The sequence below is a fragment of the Sander vitreus genome, chromosome 5, assembly GCF_031162955.1.
Source record: "Sander vitreus isolate 19-12246 chromosome 5, sanVit1, whole genome shotgun sequence".
NCBI classification, from domain to species: domain Eukaryota; kingdom Metazoa; phylum Chordata; class Actinopteri; order Perciformes; family Percidae; genus Sander; species Sander vitreus.
In genome coordinates this window covers 26224933-26247609 of record NC_135859.1, presented here as the reverse complement: position 1 = coordinate 26247609, position 22677 = coordinate 26224933, and the positions used below count along the sequence as shown (strand labels likewise).

At 38.3% G+C, this 22677-nt stretch overlaps 1 protein-coding gene and 1 long non-coding RNA gene across 2 annotated transcripts in view; one reads left to right on the top strand and one right to left on the bottom strand.

Annotated features, from left to right (window-relative positions):
• The first annotated feature begins 4849 nt into the window (after positions 1–4849).
• Positions 4850–8819, top strand: LOC144518525 (uncharacterized). Its single transcript, XR_013502011.1, has 3 exons — positions 4850–5036; positions 5162–5242; positions 8699–8819. It is a non-coding gene; the product is annotated as an uncharacterized LOC144518525 (long non-coding RNA).
• LOC144518522 (serine/threonine-protein phosphatase with EF-hands 2-like) overlaps positions 6174–22677 on the bottom strand; it is a 17860-nt gene continuing 1356 nt past the window's right edge. Inside the window, exons 2-18 of the mRNA XM_078251259.1 lie at positions 22322–22443; positions 21350–21409; positions 20050–20177; positions 19904–19958; positions 19638–19813; positions 18758–18872; positions 18552–18598; positions 17701–17867; positions 17575–17611; positions 16105–16254; positions 15664–16011; positions 11881–12066; positions 11655–11797; positions 10734–10840; positions 9671–9837; positions 9447–9534; positions 6174–8928 (exon numbers count right to left, since the gene is read on the bottom strand). Coding sequence (XP_078107385.1) covers positions 8675–8928; positions 9447–9534; positions 9671–9837; positions 10734–10840; positions 11655–11797; positions 11881–12066; positions 15664–16011; positions 16105–16254; positions 17575–17611; positions 17701–17867; positions 18552–18598; positions 18758–18872; positions 19638–19813; positions 19904–19958; positions 20050–20177; positions 21350–21401 — 2220 coding nt within the window. The 5' untranslated portion in view covers positions 21402–21409; positions 22322–22443 and the 3' untranslated portion in view covers positions 6174–8674. The remainder of the gene's footprint in view (positions 8929–9446; positions 9535–9670; positions 9838–10733; positions 10841–11654; positions 11798–11880; positions 12067–15663; positions 16012–16104; positions 16255–17574; positions 17612–17700; positions 17868–18551; positions 18599–18757; positions 18873–19637; positions 19814–19903; positions 19959–20049; positions 20178–21349; positions 21410–22321; positions 22444–22677) is intronic.

Below are 22677 nucleotides of genomic sequence, written 5' to 3'. Positions count from 1 at the left end.
TATTTGCAAAAAAATAAAAGTTGCCGTCAAGTGCAAAGTTCAAGCAGTCGCCTGCTGTCTTTTATATAATTGTTAGAAAGAGAAATATAATGTGTGTTTGTGTATGATAAATCACTGTGTGGTAATGAAACTGCTAATCCAGAGGAACCTGATGAATGTACGTACAGGTGGGAATTATGAACAAAACTCCTGATTGTGGAGTTTAATCTCTACTGAATACTTTAAGTTGAAATTTAAAATGGTATTGAATTTATACCATTGGAATTTTTAACTTTGAAAACTATCTGAATTTATGTGCTTCAGTTGTATTAGTTGTGTTTTTTTTTTGTTTTTAGCTTCACAGTTAAATATTGTCTTATATTCAAATAATGTTTCTCAACCCACATAAAATCAAACGGATGATTTTCAAAGTAAAATATTTCAATGCTATAAACCCAGTGGTATTTTACCAAGCCCCCAAAGGGTCACGGCGAGAATTGTTTGGGGGACTACTTATACGCAGTATTTTTTGATCGGTAATGCAAAACTAGTCTCCAAAACAATATTTTTGCCGTGACCCTTCGGGGGCTCCGTAGTTTTCAAAGGAATATTTTCGGAAATTGTTCTTTTATTCACTTTCTTGCCGAGAGTTGGATGAGAAAATTCATACCACTCAAAGTTTCAGCCGGTTAGCATAAAGACCATAGACGGTGAAAGTGGAAAAATGGACACAGCGACGACATAGACTTCGACGGAGACCAGTGAAGTCAATTAGAAGCACTTTTCCGGTGATGGTTGAGCGTTACTGCGCAGCCTCAAACTGAGCTTGACGACGTAGATGTGACGTGAGCAACCTGTCTGAAAGTTGTAAGTCTTCTGGTAGCCCTGCCAAGAGAAATCTGTTTGTTCGTGGATAAATGTTATTGATGTTATAATGAATTCACTTGCCACATACCCAAGTATTTCCAATCCATCAAAACATTGCTGAAATACTTTGTTCCGATGCTTTCATGGACTCATGGGCTTCTCCCTTGACTGTATGCCTACTGTATGTAACAAGTCACTGTGACTGTATCTTCTGCATCTTTTTTAAAAGGTCTGATTAAATGCAGTATCTACATGTAGACATAGTACCCTATAAAAAATGCCATTCCACAACTATTTAGTATGGTGAAAAGCCCTTCAGAGGTGAAGTTTCAAAGTTTGACAAACCATCTGTTCCCCACTGTGACAGTCACATATGTAGCTGAAACGATTCTGTCAATCGACAGAAAATTAATCAGCAATTATTTTGATAATTGATTCAGCGTTTTTAGTAATTTTTCCATCAGAAAAGTCTAGTTTCAGTCTTTGAAATGAGAGGATGTGCTACTTTTCTTTATCATACTACATTTTAAACTGAAAACCTGTACATTTGAATAATTCTGGGAAGTTGTGATAATTCCCTCCACTATTTTCTGACAAATTGATTATTTGAAAAATATAACCAAGGGGTCACAAGATAAATCTAAGATGACATCAGATGATTAACAAAATGGGGGAGATAAAAAAAAAACAAAAAAACATGTTTCTGCTACAAAAAATGCTTATTCTTCTGAATTTCACTAAGCATTTTTATTGTGAAATATTGGATAGTTTTACCTTTTCAGGCCTCTAAAAAGTATTCAAAAGAAATAGTCTGAAAAGGAAAATCACTTTCGTTCAACTTCGTGCAACTTGTACACACATGCATTATGTAACAAGGGGTGAAACATATTCTGTATCTGCTTACTTTACTTTTTTTTAAATCTACAAAGTCAACATTGAGTCAAATCCAAGACTCAACACTTAAACGTGCGGTATATCGCGTGCCAGTGTGACATCACGGAATCGCCATTGCTATTTATACCTGCGCTGGTGCTCGCGACACTAGTTGCAGTCTTCTCCTGAACGGAGGTGGCGCTTATGAGCAAAGGCTACCGACTTTGCTATTTCTACGGACTAGAAGAAGAAGAAAAAGGTAAACAACGGCAGAACTGGCAGCAGCATTGACGTCAATGTTTCGATTAGATTCGATGACCTATTTTGTCGGATCAAGCCTTTCATTCACCATAAAAGAACTCATCTTAACCCAGTAAGTTTACAAGAGAGACTTGCAGTCACTCTGAGAGTCCTGGCATCTGGTTGCCCTCAAACTCGTCCATGCTTCCCGTTTCCGCTTTGTCGTGCGCTGCTGAAAAAAATAGAGTGGCGCGCGACCTCTGGCGCACTTAAAATCCTGGCGCGCTAGCGAGATCTACGTCATTTTGACATCACATGGGTGTGCGACAGGTTGGCTGCGGCGACCGTAAAAAGGCCTTTACTCCCTGCACTGTGACATCAGATTTTGCGGCTATAAACGCTGCTTAGTCACACGTTTGTGTTGTTTGTTCTCCCCCCACTGGGGATCAATAAAGGTGTAGCTAAACTTATCTTATTGTTTGTGATGGGGATGATAAAGCCATTGACATGTTGTGGTTTCAAACATTCTTGAGTGATTATTACTTAAAATGTGTCCTCTGTGTCATTTCTTCTAGTCTTTTGGAATCCTGGCAGCTTTATACATTGTTAGATTGACGAAATGATAAGTCTGACTTATAGCTGAGTTTGTTCTGATAAAAAAATACACTATTCGTGTTGGATAAGGACAGTTCAAAATGCGCCAAACTAAGACAAAAATGAACCTAGACTCCAGAGGTTACAAGAAAGAACTTACATGACAATTCATTAAGCAATCGGCAGAGAACAGTCGCAGTGTCAGCAGACAAGAGTGTCTACTCTGAATGTTGATCAAGCCCCAAAAAAGTGAATATGTTACATTTAATGGAAAGACTGAAGGAGAGTGTGTAGATACTGACGCCTGCAGACCCTGAAACGATAAATCTCATAGGCAGATACATATAATGTGAGTTTTCAGAAGAGTTCAGATGAGGTGATCGTAACTTCCCCCGAGGCCACAGATTAGAATACATGTAGCCACAGCTGTACACATTTAACACCCTATTGTTTATGAGATGAATGACAGAAACGTGTGACCTCCTATTCTCCCTAAAAACCTGCCTAAGCTTGTTGCAGGTCTGCTGTAGGTCTGGAGAAAAATGAGTCAAAACAGTGAAGGGTTGGAAAAGGGAAGGAGACAAACATATCTTGTTGCTGCATGAAAGGAGGGTTTTTATTTGAATTTATTGAATGTTTATGCAAATAGGACACACAAAAAAAGAAAAACTCTATCAAACAATTTATGACTGAATGCTAATTCTGGCATCCTCCTGGTTGATGGTTGTGGTAATGCTTTATTGTTGCAGTTTAATCATTTTTGTTACTCACTCATTTCTTAATCTCTACGTATATCTGCATATCGTCATCAGACCCACATAATGGGTTCCAAGATGGATCATTTCCTGGAGTATTTCCTGTAAGTTGTTATTTGTGAGTTATTTGAGTTAAATTATAGCTAAAATACACACAAGACACAGCGTTCAGTACGTACATTTCTAAAATATATATATATATATATATATATATTAAATAATTGCTTGTGTAGTTGAACACACAAAAACAATGACATTTTGAATTTTGAAATTTATCCTTTCACCCCCCTCATTTGTTCTTTGTCAGTTTACAAGCCTTATTTTTTTTAATATAATGTAACTTTAAAGCTAACTGTGGAGAAATATACAGAAAATATTGAGGTTAGTGCCATAGGCCTTCAGCTGTTCTGCGGGGGCCTACTCTATTACAGCCAGTGCTTTGAAACGCTCCTGTTGACTGAGAATCTTTCATTCAAATGTCTTCATTAAGGCAAAGCTCCAGCAGCTTTATAACTGTAAGACCACCTGCAGACACAATAGATGCCCCCCCCCCCTCAGATACAATGGAAAAATAGGTCTTCTTTTGTCCCACTTGTCACCACTGTGTGAGTTTCTATGGGGTGGTGGTTGCTGGATTTGAAAAGCAACAGAGGGAAAGGCAACTTGTCTTTTATGCTATTTTATAATTTTACTCCACTACATCCTACTGATGATGGTAGTTACTACATAGTTATTACAATTTTACATACAAAACAACTGATCATCATATACCATATTTATTATAAAATATAAAACAGTAGTTCAAATAAGCACACAATCAACTAGCTAGACCAGTGAAATACACAGGATTGGATCAGTAATTCAGTGTAATTATATAGCCTAAGGTTAAAACTCACAGAGATGTTTTCAGCTATTCAGCTTTTCTATTTTTACTAAATGATCTGAGTATGTCTTACAAGTTTATTTGCTTTCTTGCTGAGAGTTGAGAATGAGAGGAAGATTGATGCCACTTTCATGCTTGTTTGTTAAATAATAAAGGTAACGTTACAGCCCGGAGACAGTTATCTTAGTTTAGCATAAAGACTGGAAACGGGGAAAAGCTAGCATGGCTGGGTCTAAGGTAACAAAAGCCAGCAGACCAGCGCCTCTAAAGCTCACTCATTAACACTTTATGTATCTTTTGTTTAATCTGTACAAAAGCAAAGTGTCAAAAATACATATTTTACAGGTTTTACAGAAAGTTATGAGTTCTCTTATCTTGAACTACCGCTAGTGCAGTCTAAATTAAGTTAGACAACCAGCAGAAAAAGAAGCTAGCTAGCTAAAACCATTGACTGTAAAATGAATGGATGTCAGTCTAAACAGCAACTTTAGTTAGTACGCACCTTACCTAATGCTTTAGTTGATTCCCACACGAAACTCACTCAATATTTTTTAATATGATTTCTTAGATATGTAGGCTACATACCAAGAAAATGCATGAATATAAACTGAGATAGCCCATTATGTTGTGAGCAGTAGGCCTAAGTGTGCTGTTGGCAAAACTGTCTAATCTGTCTGTGTCTATGTCTGACCTGGGCTGGCACATCTTCACGTTAAAAAGCGTGTGCGTGCACGAGCACTACGGTCACGCGCAAAGTGTCCCGGTTTTAGTTCCGCGAAATCCGGTCACCCTATGTTAAACAAACAATTGAACATGTTAATAATAAAAGAGATTTAGAGTTAAGGGTAGGTTCTCGTCTCATATTCTCATGTAACGTTTGTTAATTCTTGTCAAGACAGTGAATAAACCTATTGTCCAAAAACGTTATTGCTTTTTAAATATTCATTGTGCTGTCTCCACAAATCCACAGGAAAACAGGCTAACGTTAATCTTACATGTCCTGTTGACCCAGGAGTTACCCGAAAACGAGTCGTAACTCAACCCTCTCCAGGTAAACGATGATTGTGTGTGTAAATTATGGTGTGCTTTTTAATCCAACCTCCTTTAAACTGCAGGCAGCTCCGGGCATGTTTTAATGTCCACCCACTTGGAAAATTAACCTTGCCATTTGAAAGGAAAACTACACCGCCACAGAGGGAGATAATGCAGTCAAAACCCCAAGAATTCCCATTAACTGTTACTGGCTGCAGCTCAAATTCATAGTGGCGTTATAATTCCCAGTTAGCCTTGTTTACTGTTTTGTATTAATCTTTAATAACTAATACACTTAGCCAATTCTTGTGGATACTTATAATCTTTTAAATTACAGTGTGTAACGTTATTATTCTATCAGTCATCAGTTCACATCATTGATCATCATCCATAGTTCACATCGTTTCAGGTGTTTTCTGATTTATAACAAGGAAATTAGAAATATTAATTCACTTACAGTTCTTTCTATTTTCCTTGGTTTAGAACAAGTTCTACTAGTCTTTTGTGCCCCCTGCTGGTGTTTCTGAAACCTACTTTGACTGGCCAGGAAGGATAATAATATAATAATGTTTTAACAATTATCTTTATTGATCCGATCACTGAGATATTAGTTATATCAAATTACAGTTACGTTTTATATTGGGTATAACATTTTAGGGTTTGAATATTCAAACCCTAAAATGTTATTTCCAATATTATATATATATATATATAGATAGATAGATAGATATATATATATATTTATTATGTATGTGTGTTTGAGGTAAGTGTGTTGTCTATGTATATTTATGAATTACAATTTAAAGAAAAGTGGTATATTGGGGAAAGTATAACTTATAGATATCATTTCCCAAAAGTATATATACACACACACACACACACACACACACACACACACACACACACACACACACACACACACACACACACACAAATGAATGCTACAAATGTGACTGTGAGATGTATTTACAGTTAACATTATACATGGTCATCATGCAAAAAAAACAATTTTACTCAAATGCACACAGATTTCCTCATGTCTCTTTTGGCTGAGTTATAATAATATGAAACAATGTGCAAACTTTATTTAACAATGAAAACAGAAGATTTAACAAAAAAAACAACCTAAAACACCATGTTTTCTACATATCTTAAAGAAATAGTTAAAGGTTTTGGTTATTATTTGCGTTCTTGCTGATAGTTATTAGCTAAGAAGACTGATAACAGATTTAATATGATGTTACATTTTATAACAGACTGAAAATGATGTTACAGCCAACAGCCGGTTAGCTTAGCTTAGCATAAAGACTGGAAACAGAAGGAAACAGCTAGCCTGGCTCTGTTCAAAGTGAAAAGAAATCTGTCTACCACCATCTGTAAAATCACAGACTTTGCATGGGTTAAACAAAAGTAAAGTTAGGTAAAATGTGTTAATTGTTGAGCTTTAGTGGTTCTGTTATTTGGATTTAGTTTCCATTGGACAGAACCAGGCTAGCTGTTTCCAGTCTTAATACTAAACTAAATGTCTCCTGGCTCCAGTTTCATATTGAACAGACAGACATGAGAGTGGTAATGATCCTCTCAGCTAACTAGAAAATGAATAAACGTATTTCCCAAAATATCAAACTATCCCTTTAAAACACAGCAATTGTTCTGGGCTTCAAAGCAACAATTTGGAGGTAGAAATACATCCTAAAAGTAAAATGAATAAAAGCATGAGTTCTCCGTTCTGGACAAAGGAAGTGTTTGAATCCCACCTGAGACGAGGAGGGACCCCAGGACATCGTTGGCAGTTGGCACTGACACAAAACATCATCAGTGCAGACTTACAGTAACTTCATCCCTAGAAGTTAAAACACTTCTACTGCTAAGGCACCAGCAACATTTAAAGTTGCAATTAATTAGTGCAACTGATGTAGAATTGCACAAATATTCATAGTCTTATCATATATTTTTTGTTTAGTTTCTGCTATCTATAAAGTCTTTAAGAGGAGTATAGTTATTCGCACCACATCACATGTAGATGCAAGGCTATTGGAAATCAGCATTAATGAAAAGAGGAACACCTGCACACTGAAACAATTGTCATTTCTTTCAAGGAAGAACATTCTTAGTTTCCTGCTATCAAAGTGTGAGGATTTGCTGCTTTTGTCTGTTTTTTCTTTGTAACTAAACTAAATATAAGTCAAATATTAGTAGGAAATCCAAAGATTCTCTTGTTTAAATTTGTCAATTATTAATATTTTCTCTTTTCTCTTGTCCTAACATTTAGTATATTGAACTTTTTTTGTTTTTCGGTCGGACAAAACAAAACATTTCATGATGTCACCTTTTGATCTAGAAAATTGTAATAGGCATTTTTCTGATGATATATAGACCAAAGTTAGTAGTTAATTGAAAAAAGAATTAGCAGATTCATTTTTTATGACATAACGGTTAGTTGCAGCCCCAATATGATTGGAGATTTCCTGGTTAAATGTGTTTTAAATGCTTTTTGTTATGTGCAATATTTTAATGTTTTTTTTTCATGTAACTTACAACTGCTTTTGGATATTTTTGAGACATTGCTTGATTAATACAATGTATTATTGTCTTTGTACTGAGCCTATTGATATACGTATATGGGAATTGACGTAATGAAAATCGATCAACCGAAACGTCCATTTAAAAACATCTGGAGTCAGTGGTGTCTGTGTCCATTAGACGTGCGTCGGTTTGGTCGGTGTGAGATGCTGAGAGGCAAAGCAGCGATTGAAAATGAGAATGTGTTATTGGCTGGGGGTTACACACCAACGTGGGGCCCAAAGGCTCTTTGTTGACGCCCAGAAGTGCCATGGTTTTTCAAAACTCTTCAACTCTCAAAAAGAAAAAGAAAAGAGAGAACACAGGCAGAGGGAAGGGTCTCTGCAAATTCAGACGCCACCACACACTTCTAGTGGGTCTAAGTGTGGAAAGGCGTTACTTTTGTATTAGTCTTTACTACACTACTATTTTTGAGGAAAGCACAGGATAGCTTACCTTTAAAAATCATGCATCCTAAATATGATGCCTTTTTGTTTCTGTTTGTGGATTTTGCCTTTGCAACAGTTTTTGACGATTCTAACTTAACAAAAGAGATAAAATGCAGTTGTGTTTCTCACACACACACACACACACACACACACACACATACACACACACACACACACACCCTCAGTGGATAATACTGCACGAAAATGTGAAATGAATATTCGCTGTCAAATACCCTGAACTCTCACTCTAATCCCATGTGAACTACGCAGCTGTTGCTCAGCAGCATCCTACGTTTCAATGTGCGTCACTAAAGCAGCTTGCGTTGGCTTTATCTCCCCTCCCTCCCATCCCCTTGGCTGTCTGGTGAGGTCTGAGCTAAGGTTGCTCTCTGTTTTCAGCCTCTCTCTCTCTCTCTCTCTCTCTCTCTCTCTCTCTCTGCTCATATGTTGAGGTCTCCCTCCAGCTTGGTGAGGTCGGTGGCCGTCCCCATGAACATGCTGCGTCCTCGCTCCAGCCGGCTCTTCTTGTCCGTGAGGCGGAAGGCCTCCATGAACTCGTCGATGTCGATGCTGCCGTCCTGGTTGCGGTCGATGGTGACGGCCAGGTCAGATATTGCGTCATCCGTGATCTCCATCTTTAGGTAGACGCTCAGCAGCTTCCAGGTCTGCCGGAAGTCCTCCATGGTGATGAAACCTGGGATGAGGACAGGGTTAAAGGTTAAAGACGCAGGGTAGAAAAGAAGAATTTGGAGATGCAGTGATAGAAACACAGGTGCTGATAGAGGAACAAGTGTGTGTGATCAGAGTTGGGGGATGGGGAGGCCATCAGTGGCCATCAGTAGGTTAATCCATGTCTTAACTGGGAGGATTCAGGAGACCGTAGCCCAATGTTGCCTGTTATGCATGTTACAGTTGGATTAACAGAGGCTGAACTCAGTAAACGTCTAAGTGTCTGTAGTATCTCCATCTGGACACAACAGACACTTTAAACAGCCCTGACACACTTTTCACCTCCACTGTCTCTCATTGGATTGTCTCCGTAAATCAGTACAGTAATTTCATTAATGTGTTGACCACAAAATTCTTTTTCCCTTTAAGTGGCAAGAGAACAACAACATATGCCGCTTATTAAAAACATAAAGAAGCCAGTGGTGTGTATAGATGTTCACAGTGTACATGTAACTTGTTTCAGTGATGAATAAATTGTTTTACCTGAGTTGTCGGTGTCTACGATTCTGAAGATGGTCTCCAAGGTGGAGCGGTGGCGATACAAAGTCTCAAGTAGACTTTGGTTTATGTGCTACAAGAAATTCATTGTTATGTAAACAGTATTTAGGTGTGTTATCTGATTCGGCAAAATATATGTACATACAATATCCTTGAATCAAACACTAGTATTTCTACGACCACCATCTCTCTCCAGCTAGGTAACTCACATCTGTGTTGGTTCCTTTGATGGCGAGATCGTTGAACCACTCGTGGTAGTTGATCATGCCATCACTGGTCTTACTGGTGACCAGCTGATAGCGCAGCATTCTCCAGGGCAGACCGAGGTGCATCACACTCTCCACTGCACACGCCCAGTTGTGTACACTCACATAACCTGACGGAAGTGGAAATGTTACCTGTTATCTGATTTCAGCCAAATTCTCATCCAGTGCTAGCCTGACAAGCCAGACCCACATCAAGATGTTGGTTGAAAGTAGCGAAGATAGTTGATAGATTAAACTTTTGCCGTATCAGGTCGGCAAAACTCTGAACACATCTTCCTTATTTAAGAATGATTTCAGTGCCGTTCTTTGTTCTTTTCTCAAAGAAAAGCTTAACTCCTAGTCTTCCAGAAGACCGCTGTTCCCAGCAGCAGCAGCCATAAGCCCGCCTACCGACTCTATACACGATGTGATTGGCCTGACCAGAGTTTGGTTTTTCCCGATCGCAAACCAACGGAGGGTGCCTAGACCCCCGACTGCAAATTAAATTTGCTGCCGCTAGGGGGCGTCTATATTTCTAGGCTAATCCAGTGCTGCATTGTCTTCCAATCAGGTCGATGAACACGATAGACTCAACTCCAAAAGCATCCAAAGTAAAGCCCAACCAATAAATGAATATTATCTGCCCATATTTACTTATATATTAGTATTGGCACATATGTTATTTAATAAATAATGAGAGATTGCAGTACATACATTGAGAAACAGTGTTGTCTTTACATACTTTGTTATTTACTTATTATGTACTCGTACATGTATGAATTAAAGTAAATCCCAGAACAATAAAGGTTTCTGTGAAACTGTCAGGTGTTCCTGGAAGGACTTTTGCTCAGCCCCCAGGTTTTTTTTTTTCAAAATGGGGATTAAAAGTTGGGAGCTCACATTTCTCCCTAGCCAGACTTTGTCCTTTGAGAACTACAAGGGAAAGTACACAAAAGATCTGTAATAAAATTAAGTAACACCTGATCCGTTGAGAACTGAACTGGTTCATGAAAGTCACACTACATACCTGTGTTCTTGCTGTCGACCATTTTGAAGGCACAGGTGAGGTCAGATTTGTGCGCAAACAGCTGCTCCCGCAGGACTTTAAGGGCTGAGCGCTCGGTTCGTCCGACACTGCAGACAAGATAACAACAAATATAACAGATAATAAACAGAATTAAAGGCAGAACAGTGTTGTTTTACACAAAAGCTGTCTAAAAACTGTGCTTTGCTATTAAACATAACTTTATGTCTGGGAATGTGTTGTCCTCTCATTTAAAAGTCCTTGCCTTGTCCTGTCTAATAGTTGTTGTATAGAAATACATGAGAAGATCAATACCACTTTCATGTCTGTACATTAAATATGAAGCTGCAGCCAGCAGACAGTTAGCTTAGCTTAGCACAAAGACTGCCTCTGTCCACAGGTAAACAAACAAGATATATATTATATATTTATGAGATTTAAAGCTGCTGGTAGGTGAATTTGATCTATTATGAATCAGATAGATTGTTATATTTTGTACACAGCAAGGCTAGCTTTTTTCTCCCTGTTTCCAGTCTTTATGCTATGCTAACCTAAACGGCTGCTAGCTGTAGCTTTATACTTAACAAACAAACATGAGATATTAATCTTCTCATCTAACCTTCGGTAAAATAAATAAATAAGCATATTTACCAAAATGTCGAACTCTTGCTTTTTTGGGTTTCAGTCTCTCACGTGCAAAGACTTGCTAATTTACTCTATTTTGTATAATTCTACATTGCACACTTTTGGGTTTTGAACAAAACAAGTAATTTTAAATGTTGCCTTTAGATCTGGGAATGTATAAAAGGCATTTTTTCTGACATTTTATAGACAACTGATAAATGGCAAAAATAATCAACAGATGGACTAGTTGTAGCTCTGATGATTTACATTGTCGAGATGAATATTTTGTGTTTTTTGTACCTTTGTCTCACGGTAAGCTCTCGGATCATGCTGCTGGCCTGGTACTGAATTAAATAAGGCACAAGGTCTGGACCCAACTTCACGTAGGCCCCTCTGTTGCTTCCCACGTCGTAGTAATTGGAGGCGGAGAACAGAGTGAGGACCTAAGTCAAATGAAAGAATTTTCATGTTTTAGTGAACTGTGAAAACATTAGAGCGTCTGTGGTCCGTCAGTGTCTGAGTTCACCTTTCGGTTGTGGCAGAACTCGTAACCGTCCTGTTTACACTCGTGGGAGCGGATGATTAGTTGCAGGTTGTGTCTGTTCAGGAAGTCCTCTGTGACGTCGGGGCCCCAATAGCAGCCCCCGCCCCGCACCTCGTTGGGTACGCAGCCGTCCTGGCTCATCGGGTCGCTCCACAGCAGGTCCAGGATCTGTGGACATACGGGAAAGACAGGAGGGAGAGATTTAACTTTAAACCTTCAGATTTGAAGATTGTGAACAAAAGAAAACAATAATCAACTCAACTTTGTAAGTCCTTAAAAGTACTCAGAAAATGGAAATATGACCGTCAACTATGGCATCTGCAGAGGACGGCCGTGTGATCTACAGCTAATAATGGACCCTGTGGTGATATGGTTGATTTTAACTGGATGAGCAAAAATATTTCTGTAATCTCTAATTCAGAATTTCAGGCTTAAAGAGATAGTTTGGATCTTTTGAAGTGGGGTTGTATGAAGTACTCATCCATAGTCAGTATATTACAGTAATTGTATTACCTAAATGGTGGTCAGCAAACTATCCCTTTAAAGTGCCACAAGTAAAGCCTTTTAAATTGATAAAATAATGTCTTATAATTATGACTACATAAGTTATTTTAAAGTGCCCATATTATGAAAAAAACACATTTTCTGGGATTTGGGATGTTCTTTTGTGTCTCTGGTGCTTCCACATGCATACAAACTTTGAAAAAAATCCATCCATGCTGTTTTGAGTGAGATACGGTTTCTGAATGTTTCCTGCCTTCAGTCTCCTGGTGAGCTGTTCAAAATAGGCACGGCTTGTGACGTCACAAGCCGAAACGAGCTGGCTAACCGCAACCATTAGCTTGTAGTGTTAGCATGCTAACGCTAATGCTAACGCTAGCATGCTACCTTGTTCTCAATAGCAAAGCACTGCTACAATGCACACAAGTTCACCATAATCTCCAAAAGAACTACTTCCATGTGCGCCCTCATTTAGAAGTCTCCCAGCTAATCCTGCCTTGTAACTGACTGAAGGTGGAGAAACAGCCTTTCTTTTACTGTCTATGGAGCTAGCTAGCTGACATGATCTACATCTGAGCTACTGCATGTGCGAGTGCAATCAAAGATAGTACAGAAGAAGAAGAAAAGAGGTCTCACTCTGTAGCTAAAACAGAGACCAGCTGAAAAGAGGATCTGCAGCAGTGAGAGAGAGCTGTGCAGTACAACAACAATATGGTGTTTTTTGAAAATTAAACCATGTAAACCTATTCTGGTACAACCTTAAAATACAATTATGAACCTGAAAATGGGCATAATATGGGCCCTTTAAGATGCTGTTACTTATGTTCACAGTGGTATACGAACCCCCTAAATGCATCCCTTTACAATTCAGATAATTCACTGACTATGTTACATTACCCTAAATTGTAACGATTGAGCATGTTTGGACCTGAACCAGCACCAAGTAACAGAGTCAAATGAGACCATTGACTTCTACAGCCTGTGCGTAATGTGGTGACGGTGGTGAAGTCACAGTAGAGGGATTAATGACGAGGCAAGCAACAATCCACAGCAGGTGAGTGTTGATCACTGGAGTGTTTATCATGACTGATTTAGTCCACTGGGACAGAGCCGAGACACACCGGCCACAACCTCTGATCAAAATAACCTTTTTTCTACATGACAAAGTCACTAATTAAATATCTCACTTAAGACCTGAGAACAATAAATAAACAAACAAACAACAAACTCACTCACAGAGCAAAACCAATAATGAATGTTGACTTTCATTCCTAAATAAGATAATTTGAAAACATATACATATATACACACATATATATATATATATATACGTATATAGATAACTGGGAGTTGCAGCCCTAGTAATATTGTGCTGTGCTTGAATGTATTATATAGTGCATGTAAAACAAGAGTATGTAAGAGTAAAATATAAGAGGGAATTGGCAATAAGTGTAAACGTCTATAACAACTTTGGAAACAGTAATGGTCTTCCTCAGTGGAAGATGCGGATGAAAGCTCTGGAAAAAGCTAGTAAGTGGACAGTGTAAGTGTAACATGAAATGTATGCTGCCTTTGACACAGTGTATCATCAGATCCTTGTTTCCACTCTTCAGGATCTGGGTGTCTCAGGCCCTGCACTCTCTCTGCTCCCATCTTACCCCAAAGACTGCACCTACCGGGTAACTTGGAGAGGATGGTGTCAGAACCTTGTTCCATCCTGGGTTATTCACCCACATGGCTTTTTCTACCACAGCTACACAGGCGACACCCCACTAATTCTCTCTTTTCCCCAGTCTGAAACACAGGTAGCTGCACAAATCTCTGCCTGCCTGTCTGACTGACATCTCTCATTGTTGGATGTCCACACACCACTTGAATCTCAACCTTGACAAGACTGAGCTGCTTCTCCTCTACCACCCATGACCTTACTATCATAATTGACAACTCTGCAGTATGCCCCACTCAGACTGCTAGGAACCTAGGTGTGACACTTAACAAATAACTCTCCCTCACTGCCAACATTGCTGCAACAACCCGATCATGTAGATACATGCTGCACAACATCAGAAGGATACGTCCCCTTCTAAGCCAGAAGGCGGCTCAGGTTCTGGTTCAATCTCTAGTCATCTCACGTCTAGACTACTGCACCTCCTGCTGGCTGGTCTGGCTGCAAGTGCCATCCGACCCCTGCAGCTCATCCAGAATGCAACAGCTCTACTGGTCTTCAACCTACATGAGTTCTCTCACACTACACCGCTCCTCCGGTCCCTTCATTGGTTCCTAGTTGTTGGCCGTATCTGCTTCAAGACATTATTACTTGGTACTGTGCTGCAAATGGATCAGGCCCAGTTTTTACATCCAGGAGTCCAGACATGGTTAAAGCTTAGACCCCAGCCCATCCACTCTGCTCTGCATCGGCCAGTCTGCTTTCTGCCCCCTCACTGCGATGGACAATTAATCACACAAAATCCCAAATGTTTGCTTTCCTAGATCCTAAATGGTGGAACAAGTTCGTCATTGACATCAGGACAGCTGGATGTCTACACATCTTCTGCCATAGGCTAAAAACACATATTTTCTGACTGCACCTTGGCTAAGAAGATACTATTTATTTTAAAAAAAAATGCACTTAGATGTGGCACTTTGTAGTTTGGCTTATTTGAAGCTAATGCACTTATTTGTGATTCTCGCTGTTCCGAGTTTGTACATTCACGGTAGAATGCACTTACTGGAAGTTGCTTTGGATAAAAGAGTCAGCTAAATGTAATGACATACACAAAAATGTAACCAGGCCTAACAAAAAACTGAAAGTATTTTCATTATTTATATGTGGGAAAAACCTGAGGACAAAAGAACATTTAGAAGATAAGTGTCTATTTAAAAGTGTGGCATAAGGACATTTTCTTTTCTAAATCTGACATTTATGTGTATTTTATTTTGTTTGTGTGTAACTAAAACCACTGTACATTTATGTCTTTGTGCATGTGTGAAAGTATTTATATATTTTGTCTGTTTTGCCTTTTTATATTACTTTCTAAGTATGTACTTTTTATTTTTATTTTGGTTTATTATTTACAATGTTGTAGTTGTGATCATGCAAATAATAACACTGAAATAACTTTTGTGGCACTGATGTGGTACAAGAGATTTAAAAGATTTAAACTACTGTAAGTAAATGTGGGAACAGTCTACTTTTCAGCAAACAAATACAATAGAAATCTCAAGTATCTGAGCAAACACCTCGGCTCACTACTCATTCATCACCTGCTTCCACTCGTCGTTGACATTTTCACTGTTGACAGACTCAGAGGACGCAGCCTGAGTCGTCTCATTTTCTGGTTTGTCGATTCCCTGGATGGAAATGGATGGTATCTTCCTGTGGATCTCCACATCACCCACGTGTTGTGTCATGTTAACTTTGATCAGTCCGGAGAAGTCCTGCAGCGAGCGGTTCTGGAAGATGTCGCGGGCGAGGGGTTTGGGATACGTGAGGGAGGTCCGACGGTGGCTGAGCTTGATGTGGGACAAGGTGTCCTCCTCCATATCTATGTCGATGGACGATGTCGCTGAGCTCTGGTTTCTCTTCTTCGGAGGCCTCAGCGCTGAGACGTACTGGGATAAACAGAGGAGAGTAGAGATGTAAGGGACTTTCAAAATAATTGATTACAATTTTTGAAATGAACATATCTGCGTTTGACAGCTCACACTATGTCTGTCCACTCGGGCGAGGACACTGAGGTCTGTGGTGTCGGAGATCCCTCCGTGGAGTACCAGCACCTTCTGGTCGATCACCGTCGCTAACGGCAACCAGCTGAAAATCTCCTGCAGCAGCTTCAGGATCCGTTTGCCATGCATCTGAGGACAAACAGTAATTTTCCTTATCCTCTTCTTTTTTCTTCAGTTTTTTGTTGTTGTCAACATGTATTAGCATATCTTATAGGCTATATTTAAGTCTGTACTCTTTCTTTTCTTTTTGAGGTATGCATTTGTTAATTAAAAGTGTTTTCTTGTTTGTTTCTTTGTTGGTTGTTTCATTTAAACAAGTTTAAATTTGTATTTTTTTGTATATATATATATATATATATATATATATATATATATATATATATTTATCTATTTATATTAGTTAAATGTTATTGTGTAATAAAGTGGTAACAGAACAAATAAATACAAGAGATAATATAGACATACAATAAAAACAAAAAATGTTGTTTGTTAATGTAAACTACCAAACTAATAATAATATATTTTCTTTTGTGACAATTCAGCTTTTGATTCCTCATAGATGACAAAGTTCCTTTCCTTTACCTTCTCTATTTAATATCAATTTATAATCTGAATTGATGGGAGACATGCTACTAGGAAATAAAATAGAAATACATTTAAAATAAAATAGGGGTCAACAACAACTACTAGGAATAAGCCCACATCCAAACTGGGATTTATTTAATTAAAGGAAAGCACATTATGCGGAAAATGTAAATTTTCACAACTTCTTTTGTGACAAGAATCACTTTTTTTGCATTGGGTGTCCAGTATTTTCTATTTGTTGTATTCTATAGATCTTAAGATACATTTTGTCTCTTTTTAAGGATGTTTTTCTTTTTTTAATCAATTCTTGATGGTGTAGTTGTCTTTACTCCAGTATAAAGATGTTTGATGCCTGTGTGTAAACCAATTTTTCAATGAGATTATTGCTCATAGTGTAGCAGGAATTCAAACTTCCTTTTATCTTAACCAAGGACAGTAAATCTAAAACATTTGGGACATCTTTCGAGCATCTTGACCTCTCTGTAGTCTCGCATTGCCAGACCTATCTCCCCAGCGCTAGGACCTCTCTGACTCATCAGAAGCCAACAGAACCATGTGTCATCTGATTTAATTACCTCAAATCCTCTTTGCTGCGAGGAGGAGTGATCAGTATCGTAGAAGCTAGCCTACGTCAAGCTTAACTGCGAATGTGTAGGTGGAGGTGACTGAAAACCAATTTAAATTTGGTGCTCCAAAGATAGATAGATAGATAGATAGATAGATAGATAGATAGATAGATAGATAAATAGATAGATAGAGCGAGCACATTTTGGCTGTGCTGGTTAGTTTGATGAGGAGTTAATACCGAGCAGTAAACAAAAAGAAAAGGAGCGTGCTGAGGTTTGTATGGTGATATAAACGTACCTTGTATTTAGTCAGCACCTCCTTTGTGAAGCCATACCTACATCGGCCAGAGAAACACAAAATAAGAGTTAGAAATTAAGTTGTTGTTCTTTGAGATTCACTGCCCCCAGGTGGATGTAGTTTTACCTCAGGTTGACTATATGGTCCTCGTGGTTTCCTCTGTTGAGATGGACTTCACTCGGATAGACGAGCAGGAATGAAAACAGGATGAGGAGGATCTCGATGGAGTCGTTGCCTCGGTCTACAAAGTCTCCATTAAACACATAGGGCTTCTCCATGGACGGCATGTCATTCTGTAATGTAGGCAAATAGCTGTGTTAGAAAACCATTCTGTAATCTGAACAAACGAGAGGCCACAGCACACAGAGTGAAAGCACATATCCTGTTTCACTCGCTAACTGATTTGTAGAAGTAACCAAAAACTAAAGTTAAGAAGGAAAACAATATGTTGATTTATTCATAAGTTGATCAATGTATAATTAATCAGCAATTTTTTTTTAAATAATCAGTTAATCATTCAAGTTGATTAAGCAAGAAAAAAATCTAAAAGAAAACTTGATTTTAGCTTCTCAAATGTAAGAATTTGCAGATTTCTTCCATTCTACATCATTTAAAATGGAATAGTGGAGTTTGGGAGTTTTGGTCAGACAAAAGAAGACATTTGAAGACACCTTGGTGCCTTTGACTTCTTTTTCTTTTACATTTCATAGACTAAAAAATCTATTAAATGGGGAAAAGAAATCAACCAGAAAAAATAATCAATCAAATAAATTATTAAGTCGCTACTGATTTACTTCATGGCCCTGAAGTACAGGAGGAGAGTTTTTTTGATTAAACTAATAAAATCAGAGAACTATGGTCTATCAATGCCTCTTAAATAAGTATAGCTCATAAGCTAAAAAATAAGAACATCTTCAGTTATTTCTTTAGTTATTTTAGCATTTGTGAAATTTGCAGATTTAAGATGAACGCCAGACCTTGTAGAAAATCAGCAGCAGGTCTTCTAGTTGTCCGTGCAAGTCACCTGCATGGTGTAAATACATTGACAGAGTTCATTACACAGTTATATAATAATAAAACACATAAAACAAAACAATAACTACAAACTGTCTAAATTTCTGTTGGAAAGTTGTTGGCACTTTGCTTAAAAGTTGATATGTCGTTTAAACTGATCGAATCTCACCACAAATAGTGATTTCTTTGCTTTGGCAGGTAGAGATGCGGTTGATATTGGGCAACATCCGGATCTGTTTCAGCGTCTCAAGCAGCAGCTGGAGGACGTAGCGCGAGTGCAGCTGCTACTGGGAGAGAGACTAGTTAGCAAGAAGGTTTCAGACATATGAACAGGTAGGCATATTTCAGTGTTTGATAACGGCTGTGATTCATGCATGCTTTTTGTCCTTCATGTCTTAAAAAAAAAAAAAACAATACACTAATGATACATGTTATTTAAATATTGCTTTTCAATAAACCTAAAGAAAAATTAAAGTAAGTACGCAAGTCAGAAATTCAGACAGAAACTGTCAATAATTTAAAAATGATAAATCAGCAGCATTGGCTTCATTTGGATATGTAAAAAAAGATTCTCTGAAACACACTTGTTCTGTGGAAATTGTACTCAACACCAAAAAGACAACTCAGACTCCTTAAGCTCATAGATATGATTGTCATGGTCAGGTTCATACACATTTTCTTTTGCATATGAAATATACAGTAAATATTAAGACAAATAATAAGTGTTGTTAATGTTTTTAAGACTGTTAAAAACATTAGACCTCCATCATCCACAATGCAAATATCAACTGCCTTTTGCTATGCAAGGTCAATATCTTGCTGTCGTGCTTTGGAAACTCAATTCGCAGTAAAATGTCATTAAAAATAAATAATGATCTGCCTTTCTGTCAGATTTAAGTAAAATATCAGAATTTAAAATGCTGGTCATGTTATTTCCGGTCCAGTGAAATCGGAGCATCTATCCCCATGCAGTGATACAAAACCATGAGCTATGAGTTAGGTAAAAGGTTGTTTAGAGACTGGAATGTAAAGGCTTTGTGTGCACCTACTTTCTTGTTCCTAAAGGCCTCCACCAGCCCGACAGCCTGCTCTACCGTCAGAGGGAAGGTGAGGTGAGGTCCTGAGTAAATCTCTGGCACTTCTATTTTCTTGTGGCAGAAAAACCTCTCCCACTCTGTGTCCCGACAGACATCATTATCTCTGAAGATGTGCGAGATCAAATTCCCTGGAAGGAAGGACAAGACGACAGCTCAAACTCAGAGATTCGGGACATTCCTGAGCAATAAAGTTTGTCCGTTGAAATTTAAAGTCTTACGTTCATTGCTTGTAGGTGTGAAATTGTCCATGAGGTAACCGAGGAAGTTATAAAGCTACACAGAGAGGAGACGTGAAAGTTACTTTTATAATTACTCTACAGCGAACATACAGAACTAGACTGGATCATCTCTGGTAGTTTCTCACCTTTATCTGAGCCTGTTCTCCTGAGTATTCGATGGACTGAAAGATGTGCCAGGTGTATTTCCGTCTCATCTCTGTGCGGGCGACATACTGACGATACCATCGCTGAATGAGGATGGCAGCTTTTATAGCTGAAACACAAACAGGTGACCAGAAAATATCAAACACTGGAGTGATCCAGGTGGATCAGATGATCTACTTCTTTACAGTAAACACACACAACAGCTATGCAGGATTTTCCTCGGTAGAAATATAAACTTTCAGTGGAATCATCCTGAAATGACACGATCATATAAAGCTATCGCTTTTCAAACCTTTGCTGTTAAAATTCTACAGCCCTAAATTAATAGAAAGTGCTTGTATGTGATCTCAACTCAACAAATAAGTTCCTGATCATGCACTGCTTCTGATTATGTGTTAACAAAATATGAAGTTAAATTCACCTCATTAATCATTATATGTTTTCCCTTGTCTGCTGCTTTCAGATGGTGGAAGCTGATATTTTCTCAGCAGACAGTCTGAAGACTCACTTCAAAGGACAGGATGTGATCATGTCCTGCCTTGGCTTCCCGGTCTCTTTTTTTACATGAGAGTGTGATATTGCCTATATTTGCCAAATTGTTGAACATGTCAACATCGGAAAATAACCGTAATAATATTGTGATATTGTGCTGTTTAAATCCAATCCTCTATTACAGAAAATACAAATCTTGTGTGCTTAAAAAATATCAGCAACTGGAGAATCATGAGTTGACCAATATTGAAAATACTTTTCGAAATTTTTAAAACACATGAGCGTAGTTTGAACTCTATATGTTCCTGGAAACCTTTTAGAAATTGCATGTGAAAGACGTTTCTCTTTCCTGTGTGTGGCGCTACTTTTATTGGATTTTGTCTCCAGTGTGTTTACTTCAGTTCTACCTAAGTAAATATCTATAACAGTCTTTTCTGTTTAAGCTGGTGTGACGACCCATTTGATTTTGATTAAATTTTTTATCCGCTAGCCCTAAACCAGAGAAGTGTGGTTTGAGCTCACATTCAACATCCGGCAAAAAACAACAACACAAGATAAGACGGGTGTAGCTTACATGTGACAGCTGCATGCGCGCAGAGCGGAAAGACAAAAACAAATACAGATACATTTATTCAACACATGTAATAAGCAGATTACAATTATAGTGCAGAACAAGGTAGACAACGCAAGGGACATTGTAGTGATGAGTTGTGTAAATCTGAGAAGGTTAAGAGAGATAAACAGGTGTATCAGTCTGTGGTTTGAAGCTGTCAGAAGGATCATAGGTACCTTTTCCGGAGTTTTTGTGGAACTGGTTGGACTTTGTGACACCACATCCCATGACTGTTCCTGTTTAGAACACCAAGCAAATCATCACATCAGCTAAAAACTACTCTGTATTTACCTGTATTGTTTAAGTACAACTAAATGAATCCAAAATTTCGTTCTTAAAGGGATATATTACTTTTTGGAGTCACATAACTGACTCGCCATACATTTTTCAGACTCTCCATACACACATAAAATAAATAACTCTGCTATAGTCTTGGCCTATAAGAAACCCATTCATTCACAAAAAGGAAAGAGGAACATGGCTTGTCAGCAGCGGGAGAGCTGAAGCTGGGGGACGTTTGGCCTTTTAATCTTGTTATCTGCTGGTTCACGCCTCCTCTCTGTGACTGACCTCAATCCTGCAGCACTGACTGTTTTTATCTAAATTCTATGAAGGCTTAAATGAAACAATCCATGAAACTGAGGAGGCAGGAAATATCTTCACGGCCTGAAATTATTTTTGTTCAAATGCATGTCCATCTGTTGTTTTAGGTAAACAAAATATGCCTATGTACAAAACCCAATAATATCTTGGGCCTTCAAATCTGAAGATAGTAGATTTCAACAAATTGTCTTTGCACATAACTTTCTTGCTGGTGTTGACATACTTAAAGCAACAGATGGGTGGCTTTTGTCACATGTAAATATATAGCACAGTGCTGAGGAATATCTTATCTTCCTTATCACAGCATCTAAACTGTACTACAAGGCAAACCTGGCATTTTAAGTGGACTATAATATACTTTGAGTAATCCTTGAAACAAGTCTGGAATTTAAAGATGTTTCAGATTGTATTGTGATCTAGTCAAGATCTCATCTAATTTCATGTCTTCTCATTTTGGGATTAGTGAATGTAACTGCTGTAGAAATAAAAAAAACAAACAAAAAGGTTACTCTACTATGCAATCTTTAAATCAGCAGTTTACTTACGTGGTCACCTCCTCTATCCAGTCACCAGCTCCCAAGTTGTTTGGCTCTAAGTTTCAATGAGTATTTAAACAGCCATTTGCTCTGTTTCATCCTCCACCAGTCCACCAGGATCAGGTCAAGAACTGCAGGAAGTCAATCAGACTGGTCATCATACTGTAGGGGGATGAATGACAGCAGCACCCAGTAACTCACCACAGAGGCCTCATGTATGAAGCTCCCTTGGTCTGTGCTGAAGCTAGTTTAGTCTAAAGTCCCTTGGCGTGATCGCATAATGAAGGCACCAAGCCACAAGTGGATTACTTGAGCTAATGACTTGATGCGACTAGACTGGTTGTATTATAAGAAGATGGCAAAGT